This window comes from Gopherus flavomarginatus, chromosome 6, assembly GCF_025201925.1.
Source record: "Gopherus flavomarginatus isolate rGopFla2 chromosome 6, rGopFla2.mat.asm, whole genome shotgun sequence".
NCBI lineage: Eukaryota > Metazoa > Chordata > Testudines > Testudinidae > Gopherus > Gopherus flavomarginatus.
In genome coordinates, this window is record NC_066622.1 from 33668722 (window position 1) to 33685227 (window position 16506).

Genomic DNA, 16506 nt, shown 5'->3' on the forward strand with positions numbered 1-16506 from the left:
CCCATTCTCTCAACGCCACGCTCCTATTGGTTTCCGCTCGCTATCAGCGAGCTGTTATTGGACAAGTAGAAGTTTACGTCACAACAATGCGTTGTGGGGACGACCGGCCGTCTGTAAGGCGGACATCCCAGCCAATGGCGTTCCGATAGGCGTGGGTTCCGGTCACATGAGGGGAGTGCAGCCAATCAAGGCCGGCGGGGAAGGGCGGGCTCTCTTTGCGTCGTGCTCGTTCTGGGGTCTGGGCCGGTGGAGCTGTTGCGAGACTGGAAGATTTTGGTTGCGGTTGCCGACGGGGCACAGCGGTTTCGTGCTACCCACGCGCAGGCTCCGCTCTCTGCTCAGCCAGTGGCCCCTGCCCCCTTCCCGGGCGCCTCCTGCTCCTCTTTTCTGGGGGTGGGGGAGGTGCCCGCTGGCGGCATCAGTACCCTTAGGCGGTGTGTAGATGGGGATCTCCCGACACGCCCAGCTCGCACCACACCCCTGCTGGGGGTAGGGCTCTTGCCTGAGGGGCTCCCTGGCAACCGGGCTGCGCTACCTGTGCTGCCAGCAGCTCTTCTCCCGCCCTGGAGCATGGGGGTGGATCTCCTCGTTTCTCTCCCTTAGCTACGTTAGGGGTTGGGGGACCCTGGGGCCCGCGAGGCGTGGGGTGGCTCCTGCCCCCGGGGCCCGCGAGGCGTAGGAAAGATGTCAGAGACAGTGCTGCTGCTGCGACGGGTGCGGGAACGCAGCAGTGAGGGGGCCACGGGGGCCCGGAGGAAGCGGAGCAGGCGGCGCCGTTTCTACCCTGAGCACCGGGTGTACCGGGCCCGCAGCTCCTTCCTGGACCTCAGCGAGGAGCAGGTGTTGCGGCGCTATCGTCTGGACAAGGCAGCTATTGCGGGGCTCTGCAGCGAGCTGGGCTCTGACCTCGAGAGCTTGACAGGTCGCAGCCACGCCCTGCCGGTGGCTGTCAAGGTGACCTCAGCCCTCACCTTCCTGGCTTCAGGCTCCTTCCAGACGGCCACACGGGACACTACAGGCATCAGCCAGTCAGCCATGTCCAACTGCTTGGCCCAATTCCTGGAGGCACTGCAGCGCCGGGCTGCCCGCTACATTACCTTCCCAGTCCCCGTCCCCACGGCAGGGCATGCTGAGGGCTACTTTCCTGGGGTGCTGGGCCTGCTAGGCAGCATGCATGTGGCGCTGCGGGCCCCCTCAGAAAATGAGCTTGCCTACCGCAATGCCCGCAACTACCACTCCATGAACATGCAGGTGGTGTGTGATTCTCATGGCACCATCATCAACGTGGTGGCCAAATACCCTGGCTCCTGCCCCAATGCCGCCGTGCTGGAGAACTCTGCCCTGGCTCGGCTGCTTGATGGAGCCCGGCTTGACGGGCTGTGGCTGCTGGGTGAGTCAGGACAGAGAACGATGCTTTGGGGGGTGGGCAACCAGAGAGACCTCTCCATTGTGGAGCAGCCCCCTGACCTTGTTCAGCAAACATAGTGATCCCTTGCGCCTGGCACCTGGTGGGATGATATCTGTATCTCAGCATGACTGACAATATGTAAGAAGGATGATCCAGGGTATAGGGTCCTGAGTTCAGTTCACCACTCTGCCAATTACCTGCTGTATGACCTTCAGCAAGTCACTTAATTCCACCCTGTGCCTATAAAAGGGACTTCTCTTCCTCAAGGGGGTATGTGGGTAAAATGGTGAGGTGCTTGGACACTCCACTGGCAAGGTTCATCTAGAAAGATAAGAGCTGTAACTACTCCCAGTGTGAATACAGAGCAGACATAGACCCTGGTAAGTACTTAGCACACAGATACCTTTCAGCCTATAAACAGTCCGTTGACTGCAGTGGGACTAGTTACATGTTTAAGAAAGTTTAGATCTTCATCTTCGCACAATGTGTGGCCTTTCACAGCGCATTATGGGGCTGGGGTGGGAGTGCTTTGGTTTCATTTCCCCCAAAGAATGGTGGGAGCTCAGCTTCCAAAGGCCTGGGGGAGTCTGTGCTAACATATTTCTTCTATCGTCCTTCTGTGCCTGCAGGAGACCGAAGTTACCCGCTGAAAACATGGCTCATGACTCCAATTTTATTCCCATGTAGTCCGGGAGAGGAGAAGTACAATGCCATGCACCAGGAGGCCCTCTCCGTGCTCAAGCAGACATGCACCCTCTTGAAAATGCGTTTCCGATGCCTGGATAAATCAAGTGGCTCCTTGCAGTACACCCCCCAGAAAGTCTGCCAGATCTTCCTCGCCTGCTGTATACTGCACAACATCGCTCTGAGCCGCAGGATGCCCTTAGACCTGGCAGAGGGGGAGGAGCTGGTGGAGGGGTCGGATGCTGACCCAGAGCTTCCAGTGCAAACCCCCTTTGTTCAGATCTCCAGTGAGGCCCGGGCAGTGAGAGCGCGGATTGTGCAACGTTTCAGAGAAAGCCTGACCTAGAGCACCAGCTGCTTCTGAAACTGCTCTTGGTGGGGAAAAGGACCAGCATGCCAAGTTTTTCCCCTCAGCATCTGGTACAAACCACGCACTTCACCCTCTCTATAAGCAGCTGGAACGTATCTTATCCAGGAGCTGGTGGCATTCCCAACACTGACCTGTCCTAGGAAGAGGTGCCAGCAATTCCAGCTTCTGACACAGGATTTCACTGTGGGGACTGCATTTTGTTTAAAAACTTCTGTCTAGTTTTTTCCATAGAGTAGTGACTGAGGATGGTTCTATGGGCCTGGAAGACGTTACCACCTTTATGCCCCAGAGCTGTTACTGGGTGTGGACTGGCCGTTTCTGAAGCCAAACGGTACTTGACTCACACACGTTGCTCTTTTAGTCTAGCTGCGGGTGAGATGAAAAAATTCGGCTGCCCACGGATTGCTGCTAGGCTGAAACTGGCAGCATGGAGTGAACTGAACCCCTACAATGAAAGGAGGGTAATGAATGGAAGTGGCCTTTATTGAGAGGCAGTGTTTCCACCTATCCTGAGCAAAGCTGGGGATTGGAACTCCCCAAATCTTTGTCCCTGCTCTATCCCTGAGGTGCTCAGCAGCCTTGGCCAAGTTGCCTGTGTAGGTAGGGGTTCTAGTAGTAGTGACTCCTCCAGCCAGGGATGTAGTGAGGACAGGTTAGTCTATGTTCTGAAAATGTCCAAGCCCCAGCTTGGAAAAGTGCATGCCTGCAGCCTACTGCATTGTAAATTAAGGATCCCCTTCTCAATATCACAGACCATCCTGCTCCTGCCTTGTAATTCTTGAGGGCCCTGGCTAATGCCTTCATTTCCAAGGTAGGGTGCTATATGCTGGCAGGAGGGAGGGGTTCTGGCTCTTAGATGGCACAGGCCTAACTTCACACACACTGCTCTATTGGATGCCCCCTGTGCTCTGGTTCATGAAGCTGGGAATCCAAGGGGGAAGTGTTGAGCAGTGGGTTGGGGACTGGGCTCAGGGCCTGGTTCACATGATTGAGAGAATGGTCTCTGAGTGGAGGCATGGTGGCCTCCGGCTAGGGAGAGGCAGAGGCACAGGCATGATAACATTGGTCTTCAGCATTCTAAAGGTTAACTGTTCCTCACCCACTTTCCAGTGCTAAAGTACTGATTGCCAAGAGATCAGTATGCCCATAGGATTGCCCTGACACTGCCCATGCCACTCTAGGGCAGCTTGTGGATGAAGGGGGTGCAGGCAATGGGAGACAGCTAGAGCTGGGAGCGATTAGAGGGACACTGGAGAGCGCAGAAGACAGTTGTGGACACGTTAATGTTTCTCTGCCCCACTTAAGCTCTTCTGCTTTATTTCACCCCCAGGGGAGCAGAAACCAGATGTACTGCCAGGCCCAAGTCATGATGGCAACCAGAGTTCTCTCTCTCTCTCAAAATTGGCTACTTTGTTCTCCAGCTTAGCATGCAAAGCTCCTGCTCTATGCGATCCAGTCCCTGTTGCAGGTGATGCTCCCTGCAGCATAGAGGAGGAAATTATTTTTTGTGAGGGAAAAATAAAAAGTATTTTCTTATAGATGTTTGGGTTGTTCTTGTTAAAGGAGTGTCTGGAGGAGAGGGAAGGGATGCCAGATCTTGCATTTTATGCCTGGCTCTGACAGTGAGTCACTGCACCCGCTTGCTTAATCTCTGCTTGCCCATTTGTAAAACTGACTGTCCTCAGAAGCTGGATGCTCCATCCATCCTGCTGTATAAATGCAAACTTACTTTCTTGGTGGAGTTTGCACCTAGGCACATCCCACCTGTCCATCTACACACTCTATGCAGGCCTCATCCTTCCCTTGTGTATATATTATTTCCTCTGCCTGTCTCCATGTGGTTACTCTGTAGGAACATAAGAACAGCTACAATATATTAGATGAGTGAATCCCTCTAGCTAAGTATCCTGTCTCTAATAGGGATTAGTACAAAAGGAAGGGCCAAGAAATCCAAGGGGATAATCTGTCCTGCTGAGCCATTCTCTCCTGACCTCAAGAGTTAGTGTTTGATAAATACCCCAATGCAGGATGGTTTGGATCCCTTCTGGAACTCGTGGAGATCCCCTTTAGCCATATACTATCTAACCTCTTTATGAATGCTGCTAAGCTGTTCGCCTTGATGATGTCTTGTGGCATTGAATTCCACTGGCTAGGGTGTAGGAATGGCCATTGGCTGGCCTGTATGGTGGCCCATGTGTGTACCTGCAGCTCAGCTGAGTGCCCAAGGAGTTGGATAGCCAGGCCAGCAGCTGGAGCTTGCAGCCTGATCTGTAAATGTGAGGTGCTCCTATCGGCAGCTATGAGAAATAGGCAGTTATTAAGTGCTACCCACAGGTTTCTCTGGCTGTGGAGAAGAGACCGCTCCTACAGCTTTCTCTGCACTGTGGGATGTAGAAGTGGTGTTTCCCTTATTAATGCCATATGAGAAGGCACCAAGGTGTCTCTGACACAAGGGAACACTGCAGCCTATCCCTGTCCTTGTGAAGCCAGGGTCCCATCCAGCTCATTTATCCAGTGGGAATCTTCTCCAGCAAAGTCAGCTGTGGATGCTGTGTGCTGATTCTCTGCTACAGTGGATGCCTCACTGGGGCAAGGCTGCATGGCCTAGTGGATAAAGCAGTGGACTGGGACTTGGGAGGTCACTGGCCTGCTGGGTAACACTGGGTAAATCACTTCCTCTCTGCCTGTTTTCCCTTCTGTAAAATAGGGATAATACTGATCTTTGCAAAGTGCACTGAGCTCTACAGATGAATAGTACTGTGGGATTGCTGTCATTAAAGCTGAAGGGATGGTCTCTTAAGTTCGACAAATTCATTTCTGGGGCTGTAATTTTCCAGGCTCAATCTGTCCCTACAGGTGACTTTAATCGTTTGCAGCTGATGTGGTTGTGCCATTTTGAATAGGGTATGGAGGGGTTAATAGATATTTTCCATAATAAAATATTCTTGCTCCTTATGTTGGAAAAGTCCCCTTCAGCTGACACTGGGCAGGTGACATGGGGTCTGGGAAGAACCCTCACTGCAGAGCATGATCTTGTGGCGGAGGACACTGGGTTAGAGTGACTTCCAAGTATTCAGGCAGTCTGGTTTTGGCTGCCTGTGAGGGTTGGTCTACACAGGGACACTCTGGAAAGCTGAATTAACCGAATGAGTGAAGTTAAGGGCATTAAGCCCTGTAGATGCTCTCATTCAGAAGTGAAGTGGCCTTAGTTTGCTGTAGCTCAATTTTCCTTCAAAGCCGTGCTGAGCTGTGGTATCTGGGCTGACTCCCAACTCTTCTTTCTCCAAGGAACGTCCAGTTCCAATCCCCTGCCAGCACTGAGGAGATGTGGGTGCCATTTTTATAGCTGTTTTAGATGGTCCCAGGCCTACTGGGTTAACTGATACGAATTCCAGAAATGCCCAGTTGGATCATACAGTTCAACTCCTTGAACTATGTAATGCAGACTGAAGAATCCCAACAAGCTCATTGCTTGCACCTAGCATTACACTGACCAAGCTCCTCCTGCCCATTCTGGGCCTTTTAGAGAATGTTGGCCCTTCAGATAATATAAACTCTCTAAGGTTGGGCTTTGCAAAACCTGACTCTGCTCCCATTATAGTCAGCGCGAAAATACCACTGATGTAAGTGGGAGCAGAGTTAGGCCAATGCTGAGTGTTTTGCACCCCATCTCTAGAGGGTTTATGGCCCAAAATAACTTGGTTTGTTTTCCCTCCCTGCATCATTCCTTCTCCCTATATGTCCCCTACTCCAATGAATCCTCTCTCTTCCCCCATCCCATTACCCATCTCTTCCTGCATGGTGTTCCATACTTCCTCACAATTTCCTCCCCACCTTCTAATGGAGTGGTCTGTCTCCCCTCCCCTCTTCTGGCTGCTGCATTTCACCTTGGGTGCTCCAAACACTGGCATATGCCTCCCTGAGCCCAGCTTTGCTCCCTGGATTTTCTGCAAGGATAGGCGTGTGAGTGATGCTGCTCTAAGCTGTGTATGCTAACTCCAGAACAGATCCACCAGCCAGTAATGGATCCAGGGAATAATTTACTGCTCTGGCTTTGTAATGTATTTATTGCTCTTGTTTGGCACTTCCCTCACCCTCTTCTGATGATTCTCCATCACAGGGTGACTGTACAGAAGATCCTTACTTTGGCCTGGCAAGATCAGAGAACTGTCCCCATTGAGTCATTTACCCAGCTGATCCGTTTTCCTTCGCATGTTACTGGGATGTGGGAGAGAATCCTGCACTGCTGCCTACCTGAGCCAGTGGAGGTAGCTTCCAGAGCCTCGCCTCTCTCCCTGTTTCTTTTGCCAGGGCACCAGCACGACGTTCCTGCTGCAGCCAGTACAGCATCTCCACTTTGTCCCACCGCATCTTCTCCAAGTATGGGCGGCCCTTGAAAGTCACAGTGTCATGGAACCTCTCCTTGATCTGGTGCAGAATGATGTAGAGGTCGGTGTCACACTGGGCGATCGCTGCATACAGGCGGCCTCTGGTCCTCGACTCCCAGGTGCGTGTGGCGAAAGACTCAAGGCTCCTTTCGAAGAAGCGGTTTGGGTCAGAGGCGGTTTGCTCAAACTTCTCCAGTTCTAACAGCAAGAGCTCCCGTTCCTGGATACTCTTTGCTGCTTTCTCCCAGGCTTTGAGCATAGCTGGGAGCTGAGCGTAAGACTGGTTGGAGCTGTACTTAATCGCCATATCAAGCCTCTCCCTATCAGGGAAATGAAGAACTTCCCAGAGTCTTTCCAGTTGCTTCTGCAGCAGTCTGAGGTCTCCAGGCTTACGGTCCTGGTCCTCAAAAGTCCCAAGCCCACCAAGCATGATGGTGTTTGTGTTCCACATCCCAGGCATGTACTTCTCTCTCTTTGAGCGGACCTCTGCCACTTTCCGTTTTACCTCTCTCAGTGCTTCCTCCAGTTGTTTCTTCTGGGCTTCATCTATGAAAAGTGGCTCCTCCCCCTCACTGTACAAATGAAATATCACATGCAGGTAATCAGACTCCTTGGTGGAGACATATTTCAGGTAGTCATCGGCGTTAAGGGCGGATTTCCACCACTGATACCAAGTGGTTTTTTGTTCACGGGCAATCATGAGGGGCAAACTTGATTGCACTGGTGTAATGACTTTCTGGGTGCTGAACGGTCCAGCGGGCAGGAGCTTATTCAATTCTGTATTGATTACCTGCTCACTTTTCCTTTTGGTCAGTGTGGAGGAAGCCAAGCTGTTGGATAAGTCCACGTTCATAGCTGCAGGCTCTATCAAGGGTCCTTGGTCAAATCTCAGATACTCTGTGGGGATGATTTTTATCAGTTCCTTGTAAATTTCCCAGATCTCTTCCCCAGCTGAAAGGTTTGCATCCAAGTAACTCACTGTAGCAGTATCAATCTCTCCCAGAAGATCATTGTACAAGGGGCCGTATCTCTGAATAGCCACAGAGTCAACAAGTACTCTGTCGGACACTTGTAGGTCAGCTGCCTTTGCTACCATGCCATGGTGTATTTGAAGATTCACCGTGGCGGCTTGAGGGTGAGTGGGTGGTGCAAAAACTACCATATATCTCAGCTGTTGCTCAGCCATTTCCTCTTCCTGGAGGCATCTAAGTGTCTCCTGAAGCTGCTGGAGTTTGGTTACATTGGCTCTGCGTCGTGTCAGTGCTCCAATGATGGGAGGCAGTTCTGTGTCCTCACTCTCATCTCTTCTGCTACCACTTCTGAGGAGGGAGCCTTGAACTAGCTTGTGGAGGTCCTCGGCTATGGCCATGGACTCTTCAAGATTGCTATCTGTTGCTGACTCAGCATAGCGACTGGGCACTATCGGTGTGAGGGGGCGAGGGGGAAGATGGATCCCAAGTTCATCTGAGAGGAGTTGCCCATCTCTCATATTGGGCAGTGAATGACTTTTTTTGGAAATGGAGCCAGCCTCATGCCTGACCCTCTTTGTGACATCCTGATCTTCTGAAGCAGGGGTACAGGAGCAGGGGGTTCTCACTGCTACACATGGCAGGTTGCTAAAGCAGCTGTCAAAAGTCTCTACATTAGGGATCAAGTGATAGACTCTGCTTAAGTCCAATGAGGGTATCTCCTCAAGTTCTTCTATATCCTTTGCAATTTTCTGCCTGCATGTCTGCGTGTGGGGCCTGGTCAGTTTGATGAAGTGACTGATGGTGAGGCCGAGGCGACAGCCTATAGTGCTTCTGGCTGAGTGCCGGCCTCTCTGTGGTGGCCGTTTTCGCTTTGGCCGAGCTGGCCTGCTGTCAAGAAAAAGGTGGTTCTGCGGGGTCTTCAGCTCTGCAATGAGATGTCGCTGGATGGCAGCCATGTTGAGGAGACTGGAGCAGTCCAGAGAGAGCTGGGCTGCAAAGCGGGTGAGGTTGGCATAGTCAGTGAAGACAGCCATGCCCCGATGGAGCTCCATCAGGCAGAGATAGTGGAAGAAGAGGTGTTCAGAGACAAGTGTGATGTATGACACCAGATGCTGGTATAGGTACTTGTTCTGCCAGCTGCTGAGGGCTGGGTTGGAGAGTGACTGACTGGCATCCTCCCAGGTGAATTTTACTTCTGCCAGGATGATCTCCTTGAAGACCTGTCCCGCCTGGCTGGAGATGAGCAACGACTCCCTGCCCAAAGAAAGGCGCTCTTCAATCAACTGGGTCAGAGCAGCTAGCGAAACTGGGATAAAGAATGCAGGCACCGGAGGCTTTGGGGAGCCAGATGGTAGCGTGTGGCTGGTCTCCGGGGTGCTGGGAGGCTCGGCAGAACTAGTCTCCTGTGTACCATGGAGCTGGGGGCTGGGTGGGGCCGGGGCTAGGGTGCGCTGTGGGACTCCTGGGGGCCCCTTTGAAGGAGGCTGGAAGAGGGAGAGCGGGGCCAGGATGCCCTGGTAGACCTGGTGCAGCGTCTGGGTCACTTCCTCCGTCTCCTCCAAGGCATAGAGATCCCAGGAGGAGCCAGCGCGGGACATGACGGACACGCCCGCTCGGGCCCAGAGAGGACTCTGCCCCTCGGCCTCCCAGCAGCCCCTCGTTCCCGGCTCCCAGGCCCCTGGGCTCACAACAACCCCCAGCCGCTGCGCCCTAATCCCGGGGCTCAGCCCGGCCCTTGCTCGTCACTTCCCGGCTCAGAGCCGAGAGAGCGTCTCAGCAAGCAGAGTTTCCATGGTAACAGCGCACCGGAATAGCTCGTGCCTTGCCCCCGAGCTATGGTGGGGCTCGGGGGCCGCTAGGCGGCGTCCCAGCTTCCGCCAATCAGGCTGGCGGCCGGAAGTGTCGTGACCGGCGCGTTTCCTGGAAACGAGTCCGGACCGGGCGGACGGGAGCGAGCGATGGAGGCGACGCCGGGGCCCGGGGAGGCAGGAGGCCCCAGCTGCCGGGTAAGGAGACTCCGCAGCGGGGAAGCTGGGTTGTGTCTCTAGGAGGCAGTGTGCCGGGGCGAGGGGGGAGGGTTCTGTCCCCGCCTCTGCTGCAGATGTCGGGCAGCTCCCGTCCCCGCTTGGTCCCTGTGTTTGTTTGCACTGCGAAGCTCCTCCGAGCTTAATCAAAGCGGGGCTGGGATCGTCCCGCTGCCAGGAGCCCGGGGCACGCCCAACAACGAGACTCGTGATAAGATCTGTCCTCAGAGTTGTCAGCGCTTGTAGCTGGGGGAACATGGTGCCCTGTGTGAGTCACGGGGGCATGCTGGGGGTGGGGGAGGTACATGTCTGGAGGGCTGTCCCCTGTGTATGTGCCTGGAGGAGAAGAAATTGTGTGCCGGGGTGGAGGGAATGAGAAACAGTCTCTTCTGGAGGACATATGCCTCTGGGGCGAAGTCCCTTGTGTAAGGGGTAGCAAGAAGAGGGATGAATGGGGCAGAACACAAATACCTTGTGGGTGGGCTGATGAACATGAGGGGGCAAAGTCACCTTATGTATGAGCATGTGTGGCACAATGCAGAATCCCTGCATGGGAGGGATTGAGAGAGGGGAAGTTGCTGGAGATGAGAAATCCAAACTGCCCAATGTTGGGAGAATTGTACAGGTGTAGGGTATGAGGTGGTTGGTTTAGCTTCCTCTAGGTGGGGGCAATTCTAGAGAGGACAGGAAACCCCCTTCTGCTGGAATGAATATGCTGGATCAGACCAAACGGAATGAACAGAACAGGTAATCTTCAAGTGATCTACCCCCTGCCACCTGTTCCCAGCTTCTAGCAAACAGAGGCTAGGGATACATCCCTGCCCATCCTGGCTAAGAGCCACTGATGGACCTCTTCTCCAGTAACTTATCTTGTTATTTTTTGAACCATGTTCAAAAGAGGTGTTGTAGTTCTGGGCCAGGAGAGGGGTAGGACTGGTGGATGAAGACTGCCAAGGTGTGGAATTGGGTTGGTTTCCATGACAAACTCTGTCTCACATGCCTCCTAAAATCAACCAGCTGGAGTTCGCTGTGCAGATGAACTGCCAGGAATGCGTGGATGCCGTGCAGGCCTCTCTGCAAGGAGCAACAGGTGAGAGACACTCCAGCCCTCTCATTCCCCATGACAGCTGCTGTGGTCTCCTGCTGTTTTCACCATGCCAGGGCTTTTCCTGCAGGGCTCCGGGTACTGGACATTCGGCTGGACTCTCAGAGTGTGCTGGTGGAGACCAGCATGAGTGCTGGGAAGGTGAAGGGCCTGTTGGAGAGCACAGGCCGCCGGGCTGTGCTGAAGGGCATGGGGAGCAGTGAGCCACGTGAGTATGGAGTCCCTGGGTCATAGCCTGAAAGGAACAGGAGATAGCATGGGGTAGCGGCTAGGAGTCCCAGTCTATTGCTGTGGGTTTTATTTGTGACTCTGCTGCTGGGCAAATCCCTTCCCCTCTTGGCACCTGTGTTTGGCTCTTTAGGCTTTGAGCTCTGCAAAGCAGGGACTGCTTCACACTGTGTGTCTATGCTGCACCTGAAACCGGGGAAGGGCATGTGGTGTCTGGTACCTCAGGGGCCCCAATGTGAGATGAGTGCCTCTATATGATTTATCTTGTGTAAGGTAGTTTTATGACCCTCATCACTGTAGTATTTGGGTGCTTCACAGTCTTTACTGTATCTACCCTCACAGCTTCCCTGGGAGGCAGGGCAGTGCTATTATCGGGAAACTGAGACACAGAGAGGCTAAGGGACTTGCCCAGTGTCACACAGGGAAACTGGGGCAGAGCAAGGACTTGAACCTGGATCTCACAAGTCCTAGGCTAATGACCTAGCCCCTGGGCCATACCATAATATACAGAATGGTTCCCAGTTCCACTGTGCTGCATGGCCAATATCTTCCCCTTCCCTAAACAGCCTGTGCTGTATTTCATCCTCTCAACTCCTCCTCAGGGAGTTCTTGGACACTGGTGCTACTCTGCTTGCTATGCTGTCTGGGACATCTTAGTTGGGGAGGGGAATGCAGGTGGCAGTGACTGTCTGTGTCCACCTGACATTGCCCTCCCTTTTAGAGAACCTCGGTGCAGCTGTGGCCATGATGTCAGGCTCCAGCCTTGTCCAAGGGGTGGTGAGATTCCTGCAGGTCTCCCCAGAGAAGTGTCTCATTGAAGGGACCATTGATGGTCTGGAGCCAGGGTTGCATGGGCTGCACGTCCATGAATTTGGGGACGTCACGAACTCTTGTGACAGGTAAGAGACCTCTCCCCTTCAGGGAGGTGTTGCTGTCCAGTATAGCAGCCTGGGGTTTGCAAAGGTACTTACGGGAAATGAGTGCCTCCCAACTTAATGGCATTTAGTGTCAAGATTCCCATTTAACAGATGGGGAAACTGAAGCACTGAGAGACAAAGGGAGGGATCTTCCTAAGGTCAGTGGCAGGCCCTGTAATAGAACCCAGGGCTCCCAGCCCAGTGCCCTCTCCATTAGGCCCTCCGTTTTTCAGCAACAGTTTCACCAGATGCACTCTTCACAAGTTTAATGAGATTGGCCTTTTCTTGAAGAGCCTCTCGGGGAGGCACATAGACACAGCAAGAGGACACGAGCTGTGAGGGGATGAGGCTGTTTTCCAGTTCAGCTCCTTCCCCTTTGGCCAGTGCACATTCCAGCCCTGTGTTGAAATGTAGAGTGGAGCAGGTAACAGGCCAGATCTCTCTGGAGGCTGTGGTGTGAGGCCTCTGCACTAAGTCATACTGTCTTCCCTTTTTTTCCCCTCAAACAGTTGTGGAGACCATTTCAACCCAGACGGGGAGCGTCATGGGGGCCCACAGGATGCACACAGGGTGAGTTCTGGTCATGTTCGTGCATTCTGCCCTCACTGTCAGTGCTGGCCTCAGTGCCTTTTGGTAACGCTAGCGGGCACCTTGCTGCAGGGAGAGGAGTGAGTGCCTCTGCGGGGGGTGCTCTCCTCTCTGTCAGTGCTCACCCCAGTGTGATGGAAGGGGTGGCTGTGCTGCATGGAGCTGGGGGCTCAGTAGGGCACTCTCCCCTGAGTCAGTTCTGTGGGTGACTAGGGGAGAGTGGGTGACTTGATGGGGGTGCTCTTCTTTGGCAGTCAGTGCTGAGGAGGCCCGGGGGTTGACTCAATAGAGGGCAAGCCAGAATGAAACAATCAATCGCCTGTCCAGAGACAGCAAGGACTTCAAACATTGCAGTTCTCCAAGAAAAGGCACCTTTCCCAGTCCTCAGGCTGCCACATTCCTGCCTCTGCTGCTCTTGGGGGCCTCTGAGCAATGGTCTCCATTTGCATGCCCACATTAGTTGGCTCTCACTTTGCCATATGGGGCCAGACACAGCCTGGCTTTGAAACAAACTAAACTGAAATACTTGTCCAACACAGCCTGATCACAGCCCACAGAGTCCTTATCCACCTCCTTGGAAAATAACAATTGTTGTTTTCTTTGAAATTTTGAAAAACAAACATTTCCCCTCAAAATCTTTCCATGAAAATGTATACAGTTTTTGTTTTCAAAAACTGTTTTTGGTTAAACATAAGGTTTTGGGGCCATTTCTTTGTCAAAATTCCAGAAATTTTCAACCCAAATACTGGTTTTGGTTGAAAAGCTAATTTTTTTTCAGCCAGAAAAGAATTTGAGTGAAGAAAATTCGCTCTGATCTTGCTCTGTTTTGTGGTTCAAGTCAAAGTTCCCACGGTCTGACTGTGTGGGTGGATGCTCTGTTCCAGCATCTCGGAGACCTTGGCAATGTGCTGGCTGGCAGTGATGGAAGGGCAGACTTCCAGATGGAGGACACCCGGCTAAAGGTGAGGTCCCCTGATCTGCACAAGGGATCGCTGGGGAGACACCAGTGGGAGCTGTGTCAGATTAGGGCATGTTGAGGGTCCTACTGTTCCTTTCAGAAAGGCATCACTACAGTGGATCAGAACAGCGAGCCCATCCAGCTGTCTCACAGCTGCTTCAGAGGAAGGGGCTCGCAACCCTCCATTAGGCTTTGATGGGATAACCTTACCCTAAGGAACATTCCTGCTGACCCCATTTGCTAGGGGGAAGACTCTGTGTTGAAATGGAGGGATAACTCCTTTCCTAAGCTCTAGGTTCTCTAATATTATAACTCCGGACACTTGATAGAGATGAGGAGAATGTCGAATCCTATTAAACACTTTTGCTCTTAGGGATATCATAGGAACAGAGGAACTGCCTGAATAGCTCAGACCCATGGGCCATGTCGCTCAGGATCTCTTCTTCCACAGGGCCCAGCACCAGGTGCTTCAGAGGAAGGCCTGCCTCCAGTAGCTGATGTGGGATATTCTGCCCCAGCAGTAGGTCTCACCCTGGTCTCTAACAGTTAAACTAGTCAAAACCCTGAAGCAGTAGGTGTAATATCCCAGGTGGGAAGGAGGGAGCAGAAAGAGTATGTAGCAGCTTGGGGCTCCCTCTGCTTTCCCCTCCTCTAGTCAAAACCTTCCGTCAGCTGCTCTCCTGGGAACTGCAGGAGTGGGGTCTCATCTTCCCTCCAGACTCACCCCCTTCCGGCCGATGGGCCACCCATATGGTGCAGTGGGACAGGGAGCCGAGCACCTGGAGAGGGGACAGAGGCTGAGATGGGAGCAGTCAAAGGGAAGGTAGGGCGCAGGGGTGGGCCATTATTCCCTGAGAGCTCCTTTAGAGCTGATTGCACTTTCCCTAGCTCTAGGATACAAGCCCCTCTCCAAGCTGTGCCTGGATGCACTGGTTCTCATCATGCAAAAGTCCCTTCTCAGGACTGTACTGGGCTCTGCCAGGGGAGCTGGGGATCCACACATGCAACAGGGATGGCCAAAGGCTGTGATCCTTCCTAGGTCTGGGACATCATCGGCCGCTCTCTGGTGGTGGATTCTGGTGAGGACGACCTTGGCCGCGGGGGTCACCCACTCTCTAAAGTCTGTGGGAACTCTGGTGAGAGGTGAGGAGCCAGGGGGAAGAAGCAGGCGCCAGGGGAGTAGCTCAAGGCAGCATCTTGCTGGCACAAATACTTGAGGGTCAAGCTGACAGACCGGGCAGCAGCATATAGGAATGGGATCAACTGTGAGCATGGGAGGAAGGACGGCTTAGCCTAAGGGAGCTACAGGAAGTTGAGGTGGGTCAGTGTCTCTTCCTCTCCTTACCCGTCCTGCCAAAGGGGCATGAGGCAAGAGTGGGATCAGCAGCTATGGTCAAATGAGAGGTTAACGCCTCTTTATTGTACTCTTGCACTGTAACGAGTAAGATGTGTCTGGCCTTGCCTGACCTCTGACTGGGCAAATGGCCAGGTCATGGGACTGCCCATTCAGGCTGCAGTGGCTGGCGCCCCTGGCAGCACAGCATCTGCTAATGCTCCCTCCCTCCCTTCCAGGCTGGCCTGTGGGATCATTGCCCGATCTGCTGGGCTGTTCGAGAACCCCAAGCAAATCTGCACCTGCGATGGCGTGACGCTGTGGGAGGAGCGGGAGAAACCAGTGGCAGGGCCAGGCAGGAGGATGCTTGGCCAGCCTGCCTCTCACCTGTAGGATTATGACTTTCCTTTCTCCACATTGTGCCTACTGGTTGTTGCTTTATGCTGGGGCTCAGTGTGTTTCTAACATCAAAGGGGTGGCACTTTGAGCCTGCGGTTTGGGAGAACTGACGTGAGCTTTAGGGGGGGACTAGACTTCTCCACAGCATCCCTGTCTCATACCACAGTCTCGTTCTTCTATTGCCAGCCTCTGAGCAGTTTCATGTCCTGATCCTTCCCCAGCTGGGTGCTGCTAAACTCGCTACAGACAATGTCTCATTTTATAGGGGACCTGTAAATAGACTCTGCAGCTTTTTGCTGCTTTGGGATTTGTAAAGGCAGTGAAAAAAGCATCTTAATTTTTCCTCTCTTGCTTATTTGTTCCTTTTTAAACAGCAGGTATATCAAGGGTGGTTTTGCTGGGGGAACTAGAAAGGGGGAGGCAGGGAGCTTGGCAGCTCTCTTGTGATTGCTTTTGCACTAAGTAGATGGGTTGGGGGATTGAATCTTTAATAATAAAATATTAACTAGTTCATATCTAGTACTCTGAACCAGCATATCACCAAGCACTTTACAAAGGGGTTTAGTATCATCTGCATTTTACATATGAGGAAACTGAGGCACGGGGGGCAGTGATTTGGTCAAGGTCACCTAGCAGGCTCGTGGCAGAGCTGGGTTTAGAACCCAGGTTTCCCGAACCAGTGCTCTTTCTGCTAAGCTACATAAACAGATAGGACATTGTCATTAGTTTCTGGAGTTACATAAGTATCTACAGGAAACCTGCAAAAGGTTCTTTGAGCTCAGGATCAACGTTCCTTGCTGCTTTACTTTCCCGACTGGTTTGGGAAATCTGTCTGGCAGTAGCCGAGGCTGCAAGTGCTGTGGATTGCATGCATTGCAGAAGAGGAAGTGCTGAGCTACTTATGCCTGACAGATGTTTCTAGATAACTCCAGCCTGAGCATAGGCAGCCAGAGAGGAGGGCCTGGGTTAGGCTGCAGCCTGTTTTCCATTTAAAATCAACTGTGGAGGCTGAGATGACTTTGAGTATCTTTCCTGTGCACTGAATCTGTCATTAAATATTTTCGTGCTTGCACCCTGCTGTCTTGCTGCCCAAGGTGATCAGCTGCACTGTGGTGGTGCCCAGTCCTCTCCCT

The 16506-nt window shown here is 52.9% G+C and overlaps 4 protein-coding genes across 12 annotated transcripts in view; 2 read left to right on the top strand and 2 right to left on the bottom strand.

The window, feature by feature from the left end:
- The window catches only part of LOC127054120 (RNA-binding protein 4B-like), a 92205-nt gene that overhangs the window by 30923 nt on the left and 44776 nt on the right, over positions 1-16506 (bottom strand). The window lies entirely within an intron of this gene.
- Positions 202-6765, top strand: LOC127054122 (putative nuclease HARBI1). 2 transcript variants are annotated; one of them, XR_007775188.1, is made up of 3 exons: positions 202-1390; positions 2038-2793; positions 6583-6765. XR_007775188.1 is itself a non-coding variant. In XM_050959869.1 (2 exons), the coding sequence occupies exons 1-2, from the start codon at positions 685-687 to the stop codon at positions 2436-2438; spliced, it is 1107 nt and encodes a 368-aa protein (XP_050815826.1). In that variant the 5' UTR covers positions 202-684; the 3' UTR covers positions 2439-4000. The 2 variants fall into 2 exon arrangements, 1 of the variants encoding a protein (XP_050815826.1); XM_050959869.1 differs by lacking the exon at positions 6583-6765 and having other exon boundaries at positions 2038-4000.
- CCDC87 (coiled-coil domain containing 87) lies at positions 6678-9419 on the bottom strand. The gene has a single exon (XM_050957627.1). It carries the CDS (start codon positions 9417-9419, stop codon positions 6678-6680), a length of 2742 nt encoding a protein of 913 aa, XP_050813584.1.
- CCS (copper chaperone for superoxide dismutase) lies at positions 9280-16445 on the top strand. Of its 4 annotated transcripts, none has more exons than XM_050959870.1 (8): positions 9280-9827; positions 10863-10935; positions 11021-11158; positions 11900-12077; positions 12605-12665; positions 13568-13645; positions 14681-14784; positions 15214-16445. In XM_050959870.1, exons 1-8 carry the CDS (start codon positions 9780-9782, stop codon positions 15365-15367), a joined length of 834 nt encoding a protein of 277 aa, XP_050815827.1. In that variant the 5' UTR covers positions 9280-9779; the 3' UTR covers positions 15368-16445. The 4 variants fall into 4 exon arrangements, with proteins under 4 accessions (XP_050815827.1, XP_050815829.1, XP_050815828.1 ...); XM_050959873.1 differs by lacking the exon at positions 9280-9827 and adding an exon at positions 10136-10270; XM_050959872.1 differs by lacking the exons at positions 14681-14784; positions 15214-16445 and adding an exon at positions 14093-14206 and having other exon boundaries at positions 9720-9827.